Genomic DNA, 24,757 nt, shown 5'->3' with positions numbered 1-24,757 from the left:
TCTAATTAGGAAAAAACCCAAGTCCTGTTACTCATGCAATCATGATAAACCAGTGTGAAGCTCAAAACACTTGGAAACAGAAGGGSCTATGTGTAAGGCAATTTTTTTTGCTATCTTCACCACTTCTTCTCACTTGTTTTTTCTATTTAGCTATTCAACATCAGTGATGTTGTTAGGTACTTAAGCAGGGACCTGAAAAAGAAAGRACTCGTCTGCAGTCTTGAGTTGCTATCTCCAGCAGTTAATAGTGCATGTGTCCTCTCCAGCATCCTAATCTGTGCCCAGTTTAAAGGATTTGATTTCATAAATGAAGAGCTGAGGTACAAGGAGACAAGAAAATCTGTCTCTTCTGTCCCAGTTTGGCATCCCTAACTCATACATTGCTCCTCCTCTAAATTAGGGTCTGGTATGCCTCAGCCAAAACAGCTATGGTTGTGCTGAGGCTTCTTTGCCAGCACAAAGCCTGTTCTGGAGCTTTCCTGCCACTTCCCAGAAAATCCGTAGGCTACTTGGGGGTTTTCCAGCACTAGTGTCAAAGTGAAGCAAGCAACAAAATAAGGCAGCAGGCCATGCTGTGAAATACTTTGGGGAGGCATGAGGGAAGGAGCATATCAGGAACTCCCTCACAATCCAGCAATCCCCAGCTTTAACAGTGATCACCACAATARTGGCAACTTTTATTGCAAGAGCCCGCACGTCTCTCGTATACAGAAAAAGACCATCAAGGCYGAAGGGCCAAAGAAGGGGGGGACGGAAAATCAGGGAAGTGCAAAGGTAGTTCAAGGCTTAAAGGGATTTATTGCTTTACTGCTCATTTATGACGAGGTGATATAAGATATCAGGCGACAATCCCACCTCTCCGGCTGGAGGGGCGGGAAAGCCGCGGCTCCTCCAACGGGCTGTGACATCACCGCTCCCACCCTCGGGGGCTGCGGAGGAAGGATCGGTAAGGTGCTGGCGTTTCCCAAAACAGGAAAGCGTATTTCCAATGCCAAAACTGTAAGAAAGTCAGCTTGAAAGTACTGCGTGTATGTATTATTCTTGCTCTCGTAGTTTTTCCCTTCTGTTGAGGCCCGATCCTCTCCCGAGCCACGACAGACCAGTTTAGCATGCGGGCACGAGCCAGTGCTCACACGGTAACTAAGTAACTGGGTAACTTTCAGTAACGAGTGCACTTTAAGTAAGCATACTGTTCGTTGTCGAGACCTACTTCACAGCGCACGGAGATTTCCCACGTATTTCGGCGGCATGTCCTGCAGTGAATAACATCGGCACGTTATGCAGCCCTCGGCAAGGGCAGCCCTGCCTGAGGGGGTGGCGGCTCCATCCAGCACCGCATCACCGCGGGCCGAGCGGCGGCGGCAGCTCCACGACACGGCTCACCGTGAGGTGTCCTCTCTCTCCCTTCCTCCCTCCTTTTTTTCCTTCCTTCCTTCCCTCCCTCCTTCTCACCTTCCTTCAGCACTCCACTCAGGCTCAGCCCCCGCCCTGAGGGCGAGCGCCTCGTGGTCCCCTCGCGCGCGCGCACCAATCACAGGCGCCCAGGGGGGCCGCGAGCCGGGCGCGCGCGCTCCCCCCTCCCCTTCGATGCCCACCCCCGCTCTCAGGGCGGAGCCGAGAGCCGGCTCCAGCCAATCAGAGGCAAACGGGCGTGAAGCGTGAGGTGCGAGCGGGCCCGCGTGCCGAGACGCGGTATAAAAGAGGGGGCCGGGSGCGAGCGCGGCGCTCACTCGCCGCCGGCGCTGACGGTGGAGGGACGCACGCGAGCTGCCGCCCCCGCCCGCCGCCCAAACGGCCACCGTGCCCCCACCGTGCCGCGCCATGAAAACCAAGTTTTGCAACGGCGACGCCGACCCGTCTCCGCTCGGGCTCCTCCTCGGCCGCGGGTCCGCCGCGGCCGGGCAGCCGCCCTCGCCGCTGGTTCACCCCGATTCAGAGGGGAAGGACCCCGCCGCTGCGGTCAGAGGCGGTGGCGCCGCGACCCCGCCCCCGGCGTTGCTTCCGCCGCTCGAGGAAGAGTCGCCGCCGCTCGACCCCCGGACGCGGCGCCGAGCGTATCTGTGGTGCAAGGAGTTCCTGCCGGGGGCCTGGCGGGGGCTGCGGGAGGAGCAGCTGCGCATCAGCCCCATCAGGTCAGCGCGGAGGGGGAGGTGGCCCGTCCGGGGGGCGGGGACGGGGGTGCGTCGCGGGTCCGAGCCGACCCCGGCGGGGGAGGTGATAGGCTCCGTCTTTAATTTAATTTTATCCTATTAAATCCCTCCCGAATTCGCTCCTGTGGGCCGCGGGAGCGGGCTGGGCGGYGCGGGGGTCCCGGGGGGCGGTGCCGGGTGCGCTGCTGCACCCCCGGCCCGGAGCGGGCGGTGGTGCGGGGGGGCGGCGGCTGCTGCTGCTGCATCGCGGCGGCCCCGTCTCGGCCCCGCGCCGGGGGAGGGGCCCTGAGCCCGGCCGTGAGAGGGATGGAGCCGGCAGAAACCGCTGCACCGCTGCTCCCTGCCGGGGAAAGGCCCTGCAGGGCTGCTSCAAGCTGAGAAGCCGTCAGGTAAACGCGGTGCATCGGTGATGTGAGTCATCTTTTACAGCACACAGTAACGAGTGCTTGTGACTCAGCATGTTGGCGGCAGAAATATGTAAATTGGCGACGATCTAGAAGCCATATGATGTCATGTGTTTGAGATCTTTGCCTTCTTTGCGGAATTAAATAGCATCTTTATTTTATTTTAACTAAACCTTTGTTTATTCAGAGTTTCCCCTTTTTGCACTGTTTGTCTCACGTCTTCCTRATTGATCATTCTACCTGATCACACGTAGAATCACATAACTTTTCAAAGGATACTATTGTCAGGTTGTTTTCCTAGTGTTTCTACTTTTGTCCATGCACAAAATACAYGCACGCACATCTATCCTAGGTAGCTAAGAGWGTAAATGGTTKACAAAGCTCTGATGTATGAAAGTATGATTAAAGCTCATCCTGCTCATTTCTAAATGTGTTTTTAAAACCTTATTGAAAATTTAATTCACTGAGATGCAGTGTCGGTAGTGTTTGTTTTTCTAGATCCTTTCTCCTCTCACTTGACATGATCTTAAGTTTACGAAGGCAGAGAATTTGTACAAAAGCAGTACAGTTACTAAACAATAGACTAGTCTGATATGTCTAGTTTGAGTTGCTCAATTAAGTTTTCATCTGCATTGTTGTGTTTTGAGGACTCTGGTGTTTATTTTCTAAAGCCTTGAATTTAAGCGCAGTTATCTTTGCATTTCTTGGAAACCTTCCATGTGAGACACCACTTCAAAATGGATTGGTGGTTTCCATAATCAGGGGAAGATAGGAAGGGCTGAAACTTAAGAATGTGTAAAGCCATGCCAATTGGCAGTTGGGGTTTGGTGGKTTTTTTTTTGTTGGTTTTTGGKKTTTTTTTCTGTCTTTTTTTTGCAAAATTCTTCTCACTGCTTTGATCTCTGGAAGATGCATTATATTGGTTTGCTGATTCTAGTTTCAGTGTGAGTTCTCCAGTGTGTCCATCAATATTGCAAAATCATCTTCATGAATAGCTGTCAGTAAAGTGACAGGTAGCTTTATCTGTGTAAGAGTGAGATGTTTCCTTTTGACCTTTATAAAACCTTCTGAGTCTACTGACCTTTCAGGAGAACAATGCCTTTTATTACACTCCTGTATGGATTTCTTTGATAACTTCTCCAGGTAACTTTTTAAGTCTTAAGTGGATAAAATAAAACTATAACAAACTTTTCGTTTAACAGAGTTCAAAATCACTAAGACACTCTAATTTGGCTTGTCTGGTATAAAAAGTTTCTGGGCTTTCCCACACTGTGTGCAGGCTGAACATTTATTTGTCATGTAACTACACAGATTTTTGAGCTTTAGTCCGGTATTTCTTGTGAACTATTTTTCAGTGTGCTTAGTTCTTCTATTTAAGTATTGATATTTTCACCCAAGTTTTCATCAGAGGTTTAGATAAAATGGCAAATAGTAAAAAAAAAAAAAATCTGTCTAGCCCAGTTCAGATAAAACCAGAAGTGTAGTTAGTATAACTAACCAGTGTTTGGATTGCCTCTGAATAGCCAGCTCTGCTCTTCCTTTGATATCCTTTCCATCTGTCTCTTGGGGTTTTTTCCAACCTGTTCACCTTCATGGTTCAAAGTTACTTTGTATCTTGTCTCTAAACATCCATTTTTGGATGACTGCCAAGCCACCTGGGTCTTTTCTGACTCCTTCCTTAAGCATGTTGTATGGCTGCTGTTTTACCCTGTTTTCTTGAGATTTTTTTCTTCTCAGTTGTTGACTTTGGATATGTAGGCCAGCCTTTGTCTCCTTTTTTGTAGCCTTTTTCTCCAGAAAGTCTTTACTGCTTCCCCACTGTGTTGAAAGAGAGCCCAGAAGAATATTTGAAAACGCATTGAGAGGAATGTCAGATTAGGAATAAGAAGTGCGTTTTGGCCACTACATTTTGATCTGCCATGGATTCTTGGAATCCAAGCTTGCTGTGAGGTATATGTATTGTAGGCAAAATCACTTGCAGAAGGGAAATTTGAAAACTTCATTTGTGAACATAATGATTATGAAAAGAATGCAGGGAGGCAATGCAATAAAGAAAACGTGGGTTGAATAAGATGGGGGTTCTTAAGGAGCTCCTAGAATATCAAGAAACTTAGACTTGATCATCAAGACAGACACAMACTAGGGAGATCTGTGCTTCAGTTATTCAGATGATATACAAACATGCTGGTTTTTTTTTCAGATAGTTATGGTTTAATAATGTTTTACRGGAAAAAGTGACAGCATTTGGTTATTTTCTACAGCTTTATCAATCTAGATCAGAGAAAATGAGTGTGATTTTTAGTTATGCAAATACATGAGCAGCATCTTTGAAATAAAGAACTGCTTTAATTGTAAATTTCAAAATGCAAAATGTGTTCTTAAGAAAGACAGCAGAAGTAAAACTTTCATCAGCAATGCTGTAGGTCAGGTATTCAGGTTAAATCTTTATCGCTGAATTTTCTAGTTGCCAATCCCAGTGATTGCAGCTTTTATTTCAAACTTAAGAGTTGCGTATTCACTGCATGGTTTTAAATTTATTCTGCTATTGTTGTGCAGCCAAGTATATCTGACAAAACTCCTGCATCACTGAARATAATTTACAGAGGTCTGCATAGTTGTTTGTTGTGTTCTACATCAGTTTGTTCATAGCTTGGGCTGTGCTTTGGATCGATAGATCTGAGTGGTGAACTGTACATTAAGAAGCATAAAGCTGCCATGATTTTATCAAAGCCTTGTAYATTACAAGTTATTGGTGCTGTTAGAAAACTGTTTTTCTTGTTAAAGTAGACCTGTTAATCATATCAAAAGGATGTTTAATGCACCTCTAGTTTGTTGAAAACAAAACATGTATTATCCAAGTGCTTATCCAAGTTAGCTCATCAATGTATTTGTCTCTTCAGAGGTGGCCTCAGCAACATGCTATTTCAGTGCTCACTACCTGACACCATTGAGACAGTTGCAGATGAACCACGGAAAGTTCTCCTGCGCTTATATGGTGCAATCCTGCAGATGGTGAGTACAGAGAGTGCTTTGGGAGTGGGAGGGTTTCTGTTGCTTCACTGTAACATGTTTGGAGATCTTCATTTGTGACACTATGCAGCTTTATCCTAGGGAATGCTTCTGTGGTGGGAGGTAGATTGCAAGTTGGAAATGGCTTTCTTTTTGTTTGTTATTGTCTAGAACTTACCTCCTTTCTACACAGATCCCGCCTGGCATGTATTAGCTGAAGACTCATTTGCTGTTTGTTTGAGCACTAATGTTTTGTTTATGGTCTTAAGTTTGGACTCCAGTTTTTCAGAAAAGTTTGCTTTTGTACAGAATGTAGGACTTTGACATGACTAGCTAGATTGCTAGACTAAAGCATTAAGACTAAACTGCTTAATTTTAATCTTGGTAGCACTTACCAAGTGCAGTCTCAGAGATTAGTTGAAAGTTTTGCTAAGCTTGTACACTGCTCAGGCATTTTACTGTATCTCATGGGTAATTGTGTTGCTAGAAAATTTAATTTTAGAATAAAAATGAAGTGTGAACATCAATACTGTACAGCCATCTCATTGTAAAACATGCTTTCCTAAATGTGTCAAATGCCTCATAGCTGGCATGGAAGCTTAACCAGATGTTTTGTTGAACTCTTTCAACTTTTTTTTTTTTTTTATTTCGTTAGTAAAATGTAAATAGTATTGAAATTTGTCAAACCTTAAGAGAAGTGGTTGGCAAATCTGTTTCAAATAGTAACATTTAAGAGCAAGAAGATTTTGTAAATGAGATCTCTTCTAAAGCTTTGACTGTTACCGTGGGATTATACAGCAGAACTTCTCTTACCCATCTCTGCTACACACTTGATTATATTGTAAATAAGCAATAGTAACACAAGTGTTTAACCTTATGAAAAATTGCAGCTTAATAACATCATTTCTGTATGTTGCCAATTGGTTCTATTTGACTTAGAGTGTCTGGATTTATTATCCATTAATTTTATATTTTCCAGTACTCAGTCACTTGCTTTGAACAACTGATCCATTATCTGCAGAAGATTTTCTGTTCCTGAAATTTCAGCCCATTCTTCCTGCTTCTGCTGTCTTGACCAAACTTACTTTTAAAAGTCTCATTAGATATTGTTGGTTTGACTTTGAAGTGTTCTTTTATTATATCATGTGAGTTRTTAACTTTCCTGTGGTAACAAACTTTACCAAAAAGTATGTAAAATATTCCAGTGGTTTGGAATAGCATAAATTGCTTGGCTACAGCACCATATGTGTGTTGGAAAAGTTAAACTCTTAAAGAAGAAAAGTGTGTGGAAGTTCAGTAATTCAAGCTTAAACAGTCTTTAGTTTTAAAGAGAAACTAAAAGTAGAGTAAAAAAAATGGTGGCGTGGAACTTTGTTTTCAAAATAACTCCTAGGATTGATGTGAAGTTTGGGTTCATTTTAGGAATTAATGGTTTCAATACAATGCTGAGCTAATATGTAGAAACATGAGCTGTAAAACTATTGTAGTGGTAGAGCTTCTGTTTCCCAAGAGCTGTGAAGAAATAAGGTCTTTTCCTTATATTTCAAATTAAAAATAAAGTAGACTCTAGAATCTAGTTGCCCTCCTCTTCCCTCAGGGTGTATTTTAACTTGCCTTTTCTCTGTCCTATCCTCTGAAGAAATCAAAATAAATTTTTGGGCTCTCAAATGAGAAYTAATTTGGTTTGAAAATTGAAAGTGTGTTCATAACTTTCTAACCTTTCTGCTCTTGGTATTGAAGGATCTTTTGAGATGTCTAACTTCCTTTATTTCCATAGTGGCAGTGAATTGACTGCTCTTGTTGGTGCAGTTCACTAATGGTTAAGTAAGCAGAGAAAGTCCCCAGGTAAAACTTTGATTGCATTGAGGTTCACAATTTTTGTCAACAAACATTTGTCTCTTCCAGCCCCTTTACCTTAAATGCAAGTTAAAATATAAGCAAACTGTTTTATTGGGTGTTTTGAAAACCTCACACAGGATTCCTATGAGTTTCTGGGTGGCACAAGCAGAATGCTATGACAAGCCTGTTAAGAGGGAGTTATTTGTTATTTTTTAGTAAAGTTGTTTAAGTTAAAAACCCTTTAGAAATTAMGGAGCACTGCTTAAGTAGAGTTTTGAGACCTTATGCTAAAATTAAAGCTTAATTCTCAATGACTTGATTGTAGCTGCCACTGGGTATTAGTAGTTACCACTTGTTTGTTTGAGGCTTTGTAGCATGTTTTAACTCTTGTCCATTTACCTTCTGTTGAAATTGGAGCACAAACCAGTGATATGAGCTCTTCTTACCCCTTTACTGTAAATACTGTGTATCTAGAGCAACCTGCACCAAATTGTTGTATGTACAGAAGATAAGTTTAAGCTAAAATTTTGAATACAAGTGAAAAATGGATATCTGCTTACTAACTTAAGAATGAATGACACTGGCACCATAATTCTTTGAGCCACCTTTTAAAGGAACCTTTTTTTGCAGTTTGGAAATAGCTCCAGTTTGCTTATTATGACTCTTGGAAGACACAAATGTCAGTACATGAAACTCATCCAATATAAACCATGCCAGCTGGCTAAAGCTGCCACACAGGGAAGGCTTTGTGCCTTCTTCTGTCATAGMTGATATGTTTAAGCCAATTTTTTGTGTGCATGACTGTTTTGGGGGGGAGCTGGGTGGAGATGAACTGAGCTGGCTCGGCCATTATTGTGAATGGTCACACTGGCATGGMTGTTTATAAATCAAAGACTTCTCTTGTATCTCCTTGAGCAGAACTTTTTTTAAGACAAGTATTGTACTTGTGACAGGTTAAAGTACTAACCACATTAAAACTCCCAGTGTTTGAGGCACAATGCAGATATGTCTTACACTGAAAAAAGGGAAATGTCTTACTCTGCTTCACTTGTTCTTGCTCCAGCTTAGTTGCTAAATTTAAAGGGGAGCATTGAAAGTAAATCTTGTCATGACAAAATGTCTTTAACTGTTTGTTGTATTAGTGTTAACAACTGAAACAAAAGGTTGTCCAACAATATGCCATTTAATGTCCAGACTTCAAAATTGGATTTCATATGCACATCACTGTAGTGTTTCTACTTAAATTCAGAATGGCATCTTGAAAATGCTAGTAGGATTTCAATATAAGGTGGCATCAATAAAAAATAAGCTTAAATTAAGGTGAATTTTTAAGTTCGCCTATCAAAAGGTAGCTCAGGGTTTGATTCCCATTCTTTTACACATGTCAAAAGACTCTTGAACTCTGACTCACTGGGGCTCTGTTATTTTGCAACAGCCAAAACAAAACCTTTTATGCAAATGAGGAAAAGCAAATCAATATACCTAACATTCCTCTCTGATCTCTCAATTTCAATGTGAGCAGATGCAAAATGAGTATAAATGGTTGCCACAATTCTGTGGTAAATCTTTTTCCATACCTGCCTTGCTGCCTTTTATTTTGTGTAACTAAATAAAATGCAGACTGCTGTGTAACTGTAATTATCAACGTCTTCTGTGGTTGTTGGTGTCCATGTCTGTTTGTAGCATGGAGTAACTACAAATCCCTGGCACTGGCAGACGGCTTGAAAGAAACCAAGCACCTCTTTTGGGGATATATTTGTGTTGGGTGGCATTAAGGGTGTTCTGGGGGTAATGTACCACTTTAGTTGTATATGCATGTGTTCTCTGCTGCAGGCTTGCCCATGCGATCGTGCCTAGAGCACTCTGGTTTCCAGGTGACAGACACGATTCACGGTATAGTATGAGATCTCTGAAGTGGAGCATTCTCTACAGCTTTCATTTTCTTTAGTACTGGATTTCATTGTTTAAAAGTAAGCCTTAAGTAGCACCAGCTACTGTCTGTGCATCTGAATATTTACAGCAATTACAGAATATCAAAAAACTGTCCCTTCCTTTTCTCTGCTCCCTCATAACAGAATGGTAACTTGAAATGTAGAGGTTTGGAGATGCRGCTTTTGTAGAGCTTGCATTGGGAATTCTTCCCGTGCTAGATTTTTAAGACTTCAGCAAATTAGTATCAGTTCCTTCAGGTCTGACAGGGATAAGTAAACAATTGCAGATCCTTAGAAACAGAAACAGTTATTGCTGAATCTAAAGCTGTTTTTGTTCCATACTCTGAAGTTCAAATTGATTCAAATTCCAACAGCTTCTAGGAAAGCCCCCCTGTGCAGATCACCTCTAACCTCTGAGGCAGTTCCTTGTAATAGTGTGATTTCTTGAGATTTGAATTCCTAATGATTTATCTGATTCAAAGTATTGCAGGATTTTGAAGCTAAAGCTGGGTAAGTTCAGAAAAATTGAGTTATAATATTAGATTTAAATTTGTGAGCAGAGCTCAAAGTTATTTAGTGGAAAATATAAAAGCCACTTCTCTGTACAGAATTCTCTGCCAAGCATCATTTCATTTTTTTGATAAGAGACTTCATCTTTCAGCTACAAGAGAAGTAAATTGGGCTCATTAGGAAGAAAATGTTGAACTCAATTTTCTCTATTAGATTGCCAGATACATAAGCACTGTCTGGTCATCTGATCACAGATCAATGTGCACTATTTCCCATTCTAGGACTTTTATCTCATATTCTGCATTAAAATTGATATACATGAATACAAACTAAACAAATTCTGTTGAATATATGAATATAGTTGTCCTCTTTTACTAAACTGTAGTGAATTTTCTCAGGGCTTTGAGAATAAATCTTCCCACAATAAACGAAGCTCTGAACAAATATTTAAAGAAATCTTGAAGTTGTAGAACACATAGCCATTTCTAGTTAGTTTCCATGTAGAGAGAGCAATTAAAAAGCTCTAGCAGTTACGCATCCATTCTCTTTTCCAGGTAATTAAAATCTCCTCATTTCTGTTTAAGTAAATAGCTCCCAGAATGGGACATTAGTTAGAGTGAGCTATTAGAGTTATGGAAAAACTGAAGTTGATTGATTTAGCCAAGAATGAGATAAATAGGTTGATCAAATCATTGGATGAGATGCTTAATTTGAACCACTGTTCTCATAGGTGATTGTGCAATCAAGAAACAGTCAAATTCTACTACTAAAATCTGTTGAGCTACTAGACTTCTGCTGCATAATAGTGCATCCTGCTTACTTTGCTCTCCTTGGCCATGTATACTGAAGAATTTCTTAATGCTAGGCTGAGTACATGGCCACTCATGGCGACTGATCCTCTCCAGGCTTCCATTCATATTTGCGAGTTATTTACGTATTTGAATTCACTTTATTCTGGAAACTAATGCTTCATGCTGAGGGAACAGAAAAGAGGAAGTGGTGCTGCAGAAGTCTCCTCTTGTGATGACTCTGCAGTAAGGCCTTAACTGTACCTTTCTAATGGCACAGTAGATGCCATTAGGTTATCYCCAACACCAATTTGAGGTGAACTCTTGGAACTGGCTAGCTCTTTATACAGTATGACTTCTGGAAAGCAGATGCCAGTTCAGGTTCTAGGGAAATGTCAACCTTCTGATTGAACTGAACCATTCTGAGAGCACCATTTATCAGGAAAGACTCCTGAATGGTGAGTAATTTTCTGACTGTTCAAGAAAAATCTGAGAGTGCTATTGATGTAGAACATGCTTGTTCAGAGAAGCCCTCTGTAAATGATTTTAATGCTATTGAGTAGTTACACATTTAGCTGTAGTGAATATGTTGGGACTTCATTAATTTTCTTGAAAGTAATATACAGTAATAGTAGTTTCCATATTGTCTTGTTTTGAACAGATATAGTAGTGTTATGGGAAGTACCTGCTGAAAGACCATCGATTGATGTTAACTATCCTTCTTCTATAGCTTCTGAAATACTGTAACTGCATAGCTTGTTGTAAATCATTAGCKTGTTGTACTGTATTTAAGGCAGCTGGTGTTGCTTAACTGTATTCCATTAAGTTCATATTTCCACCCTTGTTTTGGACATGTTAGAGCTTTGGAACAGAAAGGTATGCACATGGTTCTGTGAATGCAATGTTTGTGTTCAGAAGGTGGAGATGCAGGCTGCCTTTATGGGCCTCTAAAGCTAGTCTGGTTTAAACAGTCAATGGTGGAATTGCAACATAAATAGCAGCCACAAACTGTCACTAATTCTAAGCAGATATTTGCTTTCTCTTCTCCTTACCTTCAAGCCCTTTAAAGGACAAGGTTTTTAATACATCTTGAATTTTAAATGTGCAGCTTTATTAAAAGCATGTGCCATTGAGGGTTCAGTTGCTGAGGGTATGGTTTCATATTCTGAAACTGCTTTATAAAGACTGTTAAAAACCCTAGCACAATACATGATGCATGGAACTCGTTGCAGTTTTGCTAGTATACTKTAGTTCTTATTGAGACACCTTTAGCTTGCATGGGCAATTCATTTGAAGAAAAATCTTTGATTTGCATGGCCAGTGGTCCATTGGACATGCAGCCTAAACAGCATGTTCTAAATAAAGAAATTCCAGCCACAAGAAATTCGGATAATAASATACTAAAAAAAAGAAGTGCTTTGCAACCTTCATAACATGCCTCTTCCAATAGTCCTTCTAAGGCTTTTATGTAATCTCCGTAATGTGTCTCAAATGCTTTGGCTGGTAGAATCTTATCCCAGATTTCATGCTGAGGGACTTAATTTTCTCTTAATTAAACATGTTCCTCTGAGCTTATGGTGCGCTGAAATCTTGTTTTGAAAGACTGGGAAACAATAAAAATATATGTGAAAATCAGGTATTTATACAACAGGCTTGGTCTCAGTGGCACATCCTTTTGAAACATTTTGGAATTGTTGAAGGTATGGTGGTCAGAGGTCAGACGTATACTAGTGCTGTAGCTGTCACAGATCCAAGACAGTGTTGAGACTTCTAGTAAATTGTAGCTGGTACTTCTACTCCCTTTGTTCTGGTGGTTGCAGGTTAATAACTTTAAATTTCATCTTCTCATTGTGTTTGCTTTTTCTCATTCATAGAGGTCCTGTAATAAGGGAGAGTCTGTACAGTCTCAGAAGGAAAATGACTTGCAAGTGAGTAATTAAATTTGCTTATTTCACAGAATTTTATAGATTATAGGGAAATGTGGTCATCCTGCTTGTTTTAAACCAGTAGTTACTCCACCGGTACTGTGTCTAGAAAATTTAAAGAGTAATGAAGAAATTTATTTGCTCACAGAACCAACATGGTAATGTGGGTGTCTGGATATAGTTTGGAAAGATTTAAGCATCCCAKATCATGAAGGAACAGCCCCCCAGTTCTACCCTAAATGGTTTCTTACCATTTTGAGTATTGGTATCAGTACTGCTATTTCTAGTATTAGACTCTTCCTTGTTAGATGAACATGAGTTCTCTGCTTTACCTAATCCCTAATTTTTTAATACACTGATGAACTCCTCTGAGGAAAGTATATGGAGCTGGAGAGAACTTGTTCTTGAACATGAAGTGTTCCTGATTAGAATTGTGCTTGGATCATCTCTGCTCTGCAAACTCCAAAGTTCTTGCATTTGGAGCTGTTTTTTCTCTGGCAGCATCATGTTTAGCTGAGTGTAACTTTTCATAAAGTCATCTGAATAGGATTTAGTAATTTAGATTTCTCCCCTGGCAGTATTTTTTGGTAAGGGATAACATTGCAGCATACTAGCCAGATGCCTTGGTTGTTACGTACTGTTTTCAGCTCTGTAATGATTTTGTCAGTGACTAGGGAAAAGTACATTTTACTCAATTGATAAGTGCTGCTTTTTCTCCCCTTGTATTTTTTTGCCTTCTGGGAATGCCATCTGAAACATTTTCAAGCATTTGTTTGGTTTTGGCTTTTTTTCCCTAGTGAGTTGAAACTGGTTTTAAATTTTTTGTTGTTGACTGACTGCTTTTGAAGTTTTGTTGAACTTTGTTTAGTTTACTGGAACAGCTTCAATCAGTTGAACCAAGATTGAACTGAAAACTGGACTGGTTTGATACCACAGTTTTCTTCAGAGGAGAAAAACGGAGATGGCTTGATGTGTCCCCTACCACAATCCTGTAAAAAAAAAAAAAAGTTATAAAAGAAAACAAAAGTCCAAACAAGCCCCACCCTAGTGCCAAGAGTTCATAGATGTTCCGCTGTACAGGAAACAAGGTTTTGAATTTCAGAACTTAATTTGTGGTACTTGTTGCCTGAAAATAGTAATTCTTTGCTGATCAGTTATTGTTTTCTGCTATTAATCCCATGGTGCTGAAACTTCACTGTTGAATCTCAAGAATTACTATCAGGATGGATTTGTCAATTTTCTTGTATTTAGGTTATTAGAGAAGATTATATCCTTTAGAGAGAGCAAAATCTTCTGGGTTCACTAGCAAAAACATTGTAGCTTCTGAGCTGTCTGGTGTGTAGCAATTGTGTGTAGACACTGGGTAGTCTTCTGTCAGTTCATAAGGCCTTTTAACAGGAACTGTTTCTGTTTTACTTTGGTTTTGCTATAATTTGCAGTAATTTTCCTTAGAATATTAGTACTTTGCATATTTTACAGTGAACTTTTTAAGGYAGGAAAAAAGCAGAAGCTTCAGTTCGAACTGAAGTGTAGAAAGGCTTTTTGATCCCTCCCAGGAGTTGCATCTGGGAAAGTCTTGTAAAAATGTGTATAATTGTTAGGTTCAAAATAAAACATTCATCTCTAAGTATTCATTTAAAAATGAGTGGTCCAATCTTCTCCAGAAACTTAAATACAAGTGCTTATGGTTGTATCTCTGAAACTGGTCAAAATTGAGAGCTTTAGGTCTTAAAATAACAGATTGTTGTCTTGGCAACATGAGTGTATTGCAAAGTGTTTGAAGGCAATGAGGTACATCATTTYCTTGGTTACAATGCTTGATCCTTTAAAGTCATCAGGTGAACATTAATCTGAAGAATTGGACACTGAACAAATCTAGGTATCTATATGAAGTATGCTTTAGAACTTTTTTATGTTGTTTAGTTGTTTATTTCTGCACCTGTCCTGTTTGACAGTAGTGTGTGCATTGGAAACTTGGTTAAAGGTCCCTCAGGTATAATGGAGAAACTTTTCTGCCTGAGATTACATAGATGGTATTGTTTCAGAGCTTTTGTTGGTCTTGTACTCAAGTGACCATTCTGTTTCAGTAGAGGAAGTTCTTCTGGTGCTTGTCACTTCTGATCATGAAGAGATATCTTAGTGATTAAAGGGACTTTTTTTTGTACTTGCTGTTATCCAAGAATAGTGAGTTGGTTTTTCAGTAAAATGTGAAAACAAGCAACTGACACCTTAATGGGATCAGACTCAAAACAGCCTGATGGTGTACCAGGTGCAGTCCAAATCAGTGTTGTTTAATAATAGAGTGGACATTCAGTAGCTTGAAACCAATTTGATTTTTGGTGCCTGGCATTAGGTTTCAGAACTGAACAGAAGAGTTCAGACCTGTGATGATGAGGCCATGTGAAATTATTAAAAACATGTTTTTGGTGTGATAGTGGATAAAGCAGTTGGTGCTTTGAGGAACCGAGATGAAAAAATGGTGGAGAACATAGATGCACTACATTCATATGCAAATTGTCTTAAGGTCTCAGTGCTTCAGAACACAGATACACGAGTCTTCATTTCAATATGAAGTGCTAGAATTTCTTGCAAATGTCAGAATAGTAAGGTGTGGGCCAGTTATAAAAATAATTTGTCAACAATACTGTCTGGAATGTACTCAAGAGTGGAACTTTATGTATAGAGTTATATACCGAGTGATACTGTGTTGACTGCAATAATGCAAAAGGATCTGGAGTCAGAAATGCCTGAGAGCTTTCTTAATTTTGTGATCTTAATTCTTATGCTTTTAAATGTTGTGGGTATGACTTTGAGATGAGCTGCCCAAAAGTAGGAAGAGGCTTGGCAGATCTTTAATATTTGAGTAGAGCTGGATTCTGGCTAACATAATTCCTAGAAGCTGAGATTTATGATGTGACCTCTGTGTTTACTTACAGATAATATTACCTGTCCAGAAAGCTCCACTTCAGTGATTTTTAACTGTGTTTTTGAGACTAAATATTACGTATTTCTACTAATTTTTAAACATGCATATTAAAAGGATGTCTGCTTGTCACTGTTATGAGCCAAGTTTATTGATGTAAGGAAACCTTAGCAAAAAGTTATTGAAACTTGAGGTATGTTTGGTGGTAGAAAGGGAAGATAGTTTATTCATACATATATGTTCTTTAGCAGAATCTTAAATTAGATCCTCACTATAAAAAAAAAGGAATACCTAAAATGTGCTTAAAAGAAGAAAATTCTAAGTCATTCTTCTAAATGAAAAGTTGTGTACTTCAGTCATTCATTTCATTCACTTGTGTGGTTAAAATGCCCTTTTGAGACACAGTGGTCTGAAGAGCATTAAAATAGYTGATACAGGATAATATTTGTAGTTCCTGTGTTGTGTTTCAGTGGGGTAAACTCCTCCAGGAAATTAATTTGCAGAGTTCCCACWGGTTAGAGGGTGTTTTGGTTTTTGCAGTTTTCTTTTTACCTGGCYCACCAAAAGTACCTGTTCAGTAACACAGATTTTCCTCCTCAGCTGTAAACTTGAAAGGAAAATAGTTGCATTGCTCCCATGGTGATGAAAAGTTATTAGTCAAGAAACTTTGGTTAGTAAAATGTTGAGTCTTTTCAAAGCTRGCCTTAAAATTTCTCGCTTGGTAACAATTTAGCTGTATTGCACACCAAAGTTAATTTCTGTGCAAGCACCAACTAATGCTTTAATTTTTTTGGTAGGGGGCAGAAGCCATGGTTCTGGAAAGTGTTATGTTTGCRATTCTTGCGGAGAGAGCGCTTGGCCCAAAGCTGTATGGAATCTTCCCACAAGGRCGACTGGAGGAATTCATTCCCGTAAGTCCTGGTCAGAATTACTTAGTGGGCTGCTGGAAGCTGTTTTAATTGGTCATGACAGGAAGGTCTCTGGACTGCCYAGAAAAGCAGGGATGTGGGAATGCAATACTTGGCTGCCTGTAGTAATTGCTGGCTGTAATTTGATACAGTTACAGTGGGTGTTGGAGAGTCCAATTGTAGCTCTTGCCAGGGAGAGATATAGAAAAACTCTTCAGCTCCAGCAGAGGCTAATAAATGAAGATAAAAAGCCTGTTAGATAACAAACATAGCATGGGAAGCTGCGGAGTAACACCTCCCTTTAACAGCCACAAGAGCAGATGCTTTTGATGTTCTTAAATATTTATAYTTGATCTGCTTTGAAGATATTCTTAGTGTGAGATGTGATACTCCCCAGGTCTTGAATCTAGAAGTGAATTGATTAAGTTGAAAGTAGGGCTGGCTAACAGCTTTTCCAAAGGCAGCAACTTCGTAAATTCAACTGTGAGCAAAAAAAAGGGTATTATTTGAGTACTATTTCACACCATACTGCATAGAGCCTAATGCTAGTGTTTGTAATTAATCACACTTCTGTAATTAGTCAGTTAATTGTATTTTAAGATTGCTCTATTTTATTACAGAGCAGGAAACTAAACACTGAAGAACTAAGCTTGCCTGACATATCTGCTGAAATAGCTGAGAAGATGGCTAGATTTCACGGCATGAAAATGCCATTTAATAAGGAACCTAAGTGGCTTTTTGGAACAATGGAAAAGTAAGTTATGCAATACTTTATGGGGGAAAAAGGTGACCTATTGTAATTTTGATAAGCAGATCATTCTTCCTGAATGCCTGAGAACACAAGCTTTCACTGTACCCAGAAACTATCACATGAAGGACTTTGGTTACCTTGAAGAATAGTCATGTTTTCTTCAGTAACCTTTTCCAACTTCCTTGATTTTAGTTTAAATGGTATCAGAGTATAGGAAGAATAATATGCTCGTTGTTGCAAATCCTGTATTATTGTTTCTCTTTTTTTTTTTTAACAGGTATCTAAATCAGGTGCTGAGAATTAAATTTACCAGAGAATCCCAAACCAGAAAACTGAACAAACTTCTGAGTTACAATCTTCCCCAGGAAATGAAAAACCTAAGGTAGGCTTATTTTGTCTACCACTATCTTCTAAACTGTGCAGTTTTTGGATGGATTTTTACTTGCTCAGACATGTTATACAGTGTAACACTTTATATTCATTTTACTTGGCAAGCTGGGGATTGKTTTTGGTTCTGTGACCAAGCTGGGTCTCATAGAAATACAAAATCCTATGATGAAATTGCTGATCTGACTTACTGATCAGTGAAGTCAAACTTCATTGTGATGATGTTTTATTCCTAATTGAGAAAATAGGGACTTGCTGAGAATGAATAGTGTTTCAAATTCTTACAACAAAATTACCCAGAAGTGGAACTGAACTTAATGCTTTGTTACTTAAAAGATAYTCTGTTGCTTTCTTCTAGAGCTATGCTTGAAGCTACTTCTTCACCAGTTGTATTTTGCCACAATGATTGTCAAGARGGTAAGCTGCTAGTATTTCAATATTGTTCAGTGATGTACTGTTGAGCCTTTCCTGGTTACGTGTTTGCTTTGAGAGGTAGCCACATTGTGGAGATACTGTCCTGAACCAGCAGCCTGTGCACTTCATTGTGCTACAGTACCAAAGCAATTTATTGGCTTCTGCAACCCTTCAAGCTTTTTCAGAGAGCTCTGGTGTCATAACCAGGTTAAGCTAAGGATGTCCTCATGCTCTATTAGTACAGGGCAGTTGATGATGGAAGCCTTATGTGTTTTCTATTTAGCCCATACCTCTGTTTGCTGCAATATGCATGATCAGGGTAGGATATACTTAAGAGGCAGACTTGATGTCTTAGATGAATTATAGTGACTGTGTGTGTTGAAAGACGGGTAAACCTAAACTTTCTGTATAGGTATTGGTTGTGTCACTTATTAGAATAGTAGAGTGATCAGACTTTGGCTTTCAGGCTGCTGAAAAGCAATTTCTGTCCCAAGTGTTGTATGATCAATGATAGTATTATGCAGATATGAGAGATGCTGTGAAATTTATAGAGCTCAAGCTGTGGAAAGAAACAATGCAGCAAGGACTGCTAAGGCTGACAGTGTCACCTGAGCCAGCTGCAAGTTAAACTAGGGAAATAAGGACCCTTGGGAGAACAAATCTCCCTTTCTCTGTACAGAAGAAAACTTCCTTGCTTTCASCTTTACAAGATTTATCCTCTATCTCAGCTTCCAGAGAGCTGGTGAGCAGCCAGTGCAACTTGGCTTTTCCTGTTAGTGTAGTTCAACTAAACCCAGTTGGCAACTCAGCCCCGAAGAGCCACTCACTCAATCTTCCCAATGAGACTAGGAAGAGAATTGGAAGGGTAAAAGTGAGAACTCATGGGCTGAGATAAAGGCAGTTTAATAGGGAAAGCAAAAGCTGCTCACACAAGCRAAATAAAGGAAGAAATGAATTCACTGCTACCCACGGGCAGGCAGGTGTTCAGCTGTCTCCAGCAGATCAGAGCCCCATCACACACAACAGTGACTTGGGAAGACAAATGCCATCTCTAAACATCCCCTCTTCCTCCCATTCTATACACTGAGCATAATATTATATAGTGTGGAATATTCCTTTGATCAGCTGGAGTCAGATGTTCAAGCTGTGTCCCCTCACAACTCCTTCTGCATCCCCAGCCATCTTTTGGGGTGGGGTGTGAAGCAGAAAAGACCTTGACTCTACAGAAGCACTACTAAGCAGGAACAAAAACATCCCTGTGTTATCAACACCACAAATSCAAACATAGCCCCGCGCCAGCTACCATGAAGGAAGTTAACTACCCCTGCCAAAACCAGCACATCTATAATTCTCCTGTGCAGATATAAGGGATAACTGGGATTAGCTGAACAATGTTCCTGTAGATACACAGTATTGCTTTTCTGTACTTTTTTCTGCATTATTAAATATGCAGTATTATCTTAATTTTCAGGTAATATCTTACTTCTGGAAGGCAGAGAGAGTTCAGAAAACCAGAAGCTGATGCTCATTGACTTTGAATACAGCAGCTATAATTACCGGTAAACACTTTACTTTCTCTTCAGTGTGAAAATGTGTTCCTTTCTGCATGCTACAGAGAGGCCAAGTGCTGCACTGCTGATGGTTTATCTGTTCCAGTGAATTGTGTTCTGCTCTGTTATAACTAATAACTCTAGCTATAACTAATTACTATAAGTAAAAACTAGTAACTTAATAAACTAAGTTGCATAAGTATATAACTAATCTAAACAGCTCTGGTTCTGATGTTGAATTTAGGCGCACAGCAGAGACAGAGTTRTTGGGGCTCCTTGGTTGTTCAGAGAAGAGGGCTTGTTTATGCTCAAATGACTTCTTGCTTTCATGTCAAAATTTTTTTCTAGTTGGAAGCTGAGGCAAAGAGTATATTTGGTGTGTGTAGGACAGCTTTGCTTTTGTGTTTTTTTTCCCTCTGTCCTTTCTAATGGCTTTTTTCATCCATGCAGATGAGAATAYAAGTTTTTTCACTACATAGTTAAGCAACATGTTTTTTGTTGTTCCTTCAGCCATTTAGTTAACTGTTTWAAGGATGATCTAAGTGTGTATAGTCACTGGGATTAAACATTACCGTAGCTGGAACRTAATGAAACACTGAATTCCAATAATGTTAAAGTGAAATATGTTGAAAACTTTGAATATGATCTCTTTGCCTGTGGTAATGCCAGTGCTAGAGATGGCTGACTTGATGCTGAGATGTAGTGCATACTTGAACATTTTTACTGTCTCCATTGATGTAAAGTTCATATCAGAGTCTAGTACTTTCATATAGCTGGGAGTTTTTATTCTTACCTGCCCCTCTTTACTAACTGTTTTTAATAACTTGCAAAAAGCTTGTCTTCTGGTCATCAATTCTCTAACTCCAGCAAAACTGCAGTAAGTTCTGAGTAGCCCAGTGTCTTTAAACGTGACTTTGGGTTTACTTCAAAAAAACCCAGATTGCTAGTTTGCAAATATCGATGTATTTTGTCTTTATTTCTTTTTCAGAGGATTTGACATTGGAAATCACTTCTGTGAATGGATGTATGATTACTCATATGAGAAGTATCCATTCTTCAAAGCCAGTGCTCTTAAATATCCTTCAAAGAAACAACAGGTAGACACAAAAGACATAATTAAATGCCATTGTCCACTGTCTTCACATCTTAACTTTCAATTCCCTTTTGGACTTAATGTGTCCCAAAATCTTTCCTCCATGACTTCCTTGAGTGTAATACTTCCTCTAATCGTGACTATCTTTGCTTTAAAAATCACAGTAACTTAATAGCTATTCAGGATAGAATATTTACTATGTGCTGTGTAGCCGTTCACCACAAAAAGTGCAGTAGCTCTGGTCTGCTACTGTGAAATACCTGTGAAATTAGTAGCTATATGCTGCCTGTCCTAATATTATGGCTTTTCTTAAATTAGACTTTGAAGCAATTGTTAAGAGCACCATTAATGTTTAAGCTAACTCTAGTACTGTTGATGTTTGGAAAAAAATAAGTGCCAGCTTATTAGGTCTACCTRGGTCTGAAAGAAGTAAATGTATATTGAGATGAAAAGTTGTAATCCTGTAACTGATTTGTCTTCCAGCTTCATTTCGTTTCCAGTTACCTGTGTGCATTCCATGATGGCTTTGAAAATCTGAGCAATGAAGAGAAGACCAAACTAGAAGAAGAAGTGTTGGTAGAAGTTAACAGGTAACTTGTTTTGTGCAACTGTATCTTCAGACTTCCTCTGTGGTACCTATGCTTTTATGTATCTCACTGGGTGGAGGTACCTGAGTTGAGAGGGATTGAAACCTTTTCATATGTGGTAAAGAACAATCTGTCCGCTGTAACGTTAGATATGTGATAGGCACTAATAATGCAGTAAACAGAATACTACTCCATGGGGAAGTTAATAGAATTAGTTTTTAGAATAGAATAGTTATTCTGTTAACTAGAATAATACCATAGTTGAAGAGATATGGATATCCCCAAACTAGGGAATGCTGTTCAAAGAGGACATTGAAATCAGGTGTKGTAACTTAGCTGGGTATTTATTTCATTAGTATAACCTTGTAATTTCAGGTTTGCCCTTGCATCACACTTCTTCTGGGGTCTGTGGTCTATTATACAAGCAAAGATCTCATCCATTGAGTTTGGGTACCTGGTAAGTTTTCTAATTGTAGTTTTATATAACTGAAAATGAGTAATCTAAGTAACCTGTGGTATATTGTTGAAAAGGCAATGGAATGGCTTTTCATAGCAACTGTCTTCTAAGTGGAGAAAGCTTGTGAAATTCCATTTGTTACTAGTTTATGCTCTTTCTTTAAGAATGTAAAGAACATCTAAAATCATAAAAACTTCAGAAATTGTTCCCTTTGTTATGTAGACATTGTATAACCTTGCGTCAGGCCTTGCAATGCAGCATTATTCTGCAGTAAGAGATCCCAGACAAGAGAGAGGTCAATAAGCAGTGAGAATTTCAAATTGATGCTCCAAGTGCACATTTTGTCCCATGGTGGTGTTCAGTGTGCAGCAGTATCTGTGCTAGGTAGCTGCTTGTACTTGAGAAACTGCTGGGTCTGGCTCTTGGTCTGTGCACCATGTACTGTAAAGTGATAGGACTGGCAGGTACATGGAATATCTTGCAGGAACTGTTGCATGAGCCTGCCTTTTCAGTGAAGTCCTGGCCTTTTTAGTACTTGCTTTTTCTGAAATTTTGGCAGCAGCTAATTGTGTTAGACTTGAAATAAAACTGGAGGAAATTTTAAGAGGYCAGAACACCTCTGGAGAGATTATCCTTCTCATTAGAGCTAATTAGTGCATTGAAATGATGGATTAGGAAAGCARCACAGTTAATACCTTCATTATGTTTCCACGTGTCAAAAAAGAAAACAGCTGTCTASTGTACTGAATGCTGAATGTTGTTTATTTCTCCAGGAATATGCATTATCCAGATTTGATGCCTACTTTGATCAGAAGAGGAAGCTGAAGGTGTGAATGTGGGAGAAGTGGCCTGTTGGTTACTGTATGAAGAGGGCAGCTGGACAGAACTTTCACTGTGCTTAGGCTACTGTATCTCTAATGAAGGTGTCACTGAATTCCAGTTCCTGGGAATGCAGGTGTACAGTACTGAGGACTATAAAAATTACTTGTTTACAGTTCCGTAAATAGTTGGAATGAGATTGGGAGGCAAAAGTAAAATACAACCATGCAATATCTTTAAACCTTTTCAATCTAGAAGCTATTTTATATTATGGGAGAAGCTTACAATTATGTGTCAATACCACATGCATCAGAGCAAACTTGCTGTGAGTACATTTTCGGGGGGTGTTGGCATTCTGGTTTGTGTTGTAAGAGGAACAGTTGTAAAAGCTGATCCAGTATAGACACTGCCTCTTTAAGGAGAAGGAAAAGTGAAGGAGACAACTGCTAAACTGTGAAGTAGGCTTAAAAACTTACTGTGAGTTTAGGTTCACCATGCCCCAAGAACACTATCTTCAAAGCTGCTGATACCTTACCTTACACCACTTTAACCAGAAGCAACTAAACACATTGAAGCAGTGTGCTTTAAAGTGTTAGTGACATACACATGAATGTTTCTCTTAGGCTGGTGTGCCTGGGAAGTGAAGTACGAATGATCTTAGAACTGGACATTCTGAAGAAGTTTGTTTTGAACTGTTTGTTCCATGTTGTTCAAGAACATGCTTTAGCCCAGCCTGGTTGTTCTCTTAAAATGCTGTCCTGCAGAGGGGGTTCTGTGGGCTGGCAGCACTGGGAAGAGTGCCTTGAATTGCTCTAGCAGCTCCCCAGATAACTGGATTGGCATTGACAGTACTGATAATTGAGGCCTGTCTCTTCTTCTGTTGCCACAGTATATGGCTGTAATAAAGAGTAGAGCCAAAGACTGTGGAGAACACTTCAGGAAATTGCTGTTCTGCCCATCCAGTTCTTACATGGCTTGAGAGGTGCTTTTCTAGCATCTTCAATTCTCATCATGTTCCAGGAATCCAGTAAAGTGGAGCATCTTGTGGGGAACAATAACATGTATATTGAAACTTGAGTATAATCTGTGTACATGCCATCTAAAGATTTCTTTTGATTTTTGGGAGCTTGTTTATTTTGAATGTTACTTGTTTGTGCTTTCTAACACACTGTATTATAAACAAACTTCTAAGTTTACCCTTTTTGACTTGTATAGCAAATGCTGTTTGAAGCGCTGAAAAAATGTGCAGCATTTCATGTACTGTATAGCAGAACTTGTAAAAGCTATCATGTTACTTCTTGTACAGAGAATCATTTTCCATACATTCAGTTATTAATACTTTATAATAAATATAAAGCACTTAAAAACTTCGTTGTTTTTCTTGAGTCTGTTACAACTGCATGATGAAATAGATGCCATTTCTGGCATTATCTCTGTTGGATGTACTTTGAGATATAGGCTCGGTGCCTTGGGATGTATCTTGTATTTAAATGTGTCTTCAGCATTTATTGAATAATTGAATTCTAATAGAAAGAAAGGTGTTTAAAGCAAGTGATGAAAAGCAGACTGATCATCAGTTTATAAGTCTGTAGCTTTAGAGGTGGGAAAAGTTTTAGTTACTGTATCTGCCCTGTTGACTACCCTCAAAACCAAGGTAAAAGGTACCAGCAAATAGTGAATTTTATTACAAATACGGAATCTGGTGTGCCAATGTGAACAGACAGGTAATTTCTCTGGGCTGCTCAAGGCTTCATTTACAGGACTGTTGCACACAGCAAACCCAGTGGAAATGGCAGTACAGTGAAAAAGGGGTGGGAACAAACAGTTCAGAGAGAGTCATTGGAGATAGTTAAAAATATTGATAGGTAATAGGTGTCTGGATTYTTGTCAAGTATTCCAAGGGTAAATTCAAGTTGCTTGAGAAACCACCCATGGAGACTGACTCATCACTTCAGATTTCTCAGAACCAAATAGGGAAGAAGATTCAGTCACMGTAGTGCTAACTGTAACAGAAGATGTTATTGGAGGTGGTGCCCTTCCAGAAAAATTGATGTCACTCAAACTCCAAGAGGAAGCTCAAGTTCCCAGTGAGATGCTTTGGGTAGGTCCCAGAATTGCAGTTGTACACCAGCACTACTGCTGTGATCTCTCAGGGTGAGGGTATGGAAACACCCTGAAAGAAAGCAAAGCATGTTCCAGCTTCTGCCTTTTGTAATGTAAACTGGTTTTTAAAAGGGAGATTTCCCCCAAGTGGTGTGTGGTACACTCAGTGGGCACATAGGTCTCATGAACAGACCAATGCTTAGTCACTG

At 39.6% G+C, this 24,757-nt stretch overlaps 1 protein-coding gene across 4 annotated transcripts; it reads left to right on the top strand.

Moving 5' to 3' along the window:
- The first annotated feature begins 1,740 nt into the window (after positions 1 to 1,740).
- On the top strand, positions 1,741 to 23,806 carry CHKA (choline kinase alpha). Of its 4 annotated transcripts, none has more exons than XM_057371483.1 (12): positions 1,741 to 2,132; positions 5,455 to 5,566; positions 12,506 to 12,559; positions 16,277 to 16,390; positions 17,008 to 17,141; positions 17,416 to 17,520; positions 17,884 to 17,942; positions 19,411 to 19,498; positions 20,478 to 20,586; positions 21,066 to 21,172; positions 21,545 to 21,626; positions 22,400 to 23,806. In XM_057371483.1, exons 1-12 carry the CDS (start codon positions 1,822 to 1,824, stop codon positions 22,457 to 22,459), a joined length of 1,335 nt encoding a protein of 444 aa, XP_057227466.1. In that variant the 5' UTR covers positions 1,741 to 1,821; the 3' UTR covers positions 22,460 to 23,806. The 4 variants fall into 4 exon arrangements, with proteins under 4 accessions (XP_057227466.1, XP_057227467.1, XP_057227468.1 ...); XM_057371485.1 differs by lacking the exon at positions 1,741 to 2,132 and adding an exon at positions 2,433 to 2,539; XM_057371486.1 differs by lacking the exon at positions 1,741 to 2,132 and adding an exon at positions 4,315 to 4,504.
- Positions 23,807 to 24,757: the final 951 nt, after the last annotated feature.

The sequence above is a fragment of the Malurus melanocephalus genome, unplaced genomic scaffold (genome assembly GCF_030028575.1).
Source record: "Malurus melanocephalus ecotype Western Australia unplaced genomic scaffold, MMel_1.1 scaffold_147, whole genome shotgun sequence".
Classification (NCBI taxonomy): domain Eukaryota; kingdom Metazoa; phylum Chordata; class Aves; order Passeriformes; family Maluridae; genus Malurus; species Malurus melanocephalus.
This window is presented reverse-complemented; position numbering and strand designations above follow the sequence as displayed.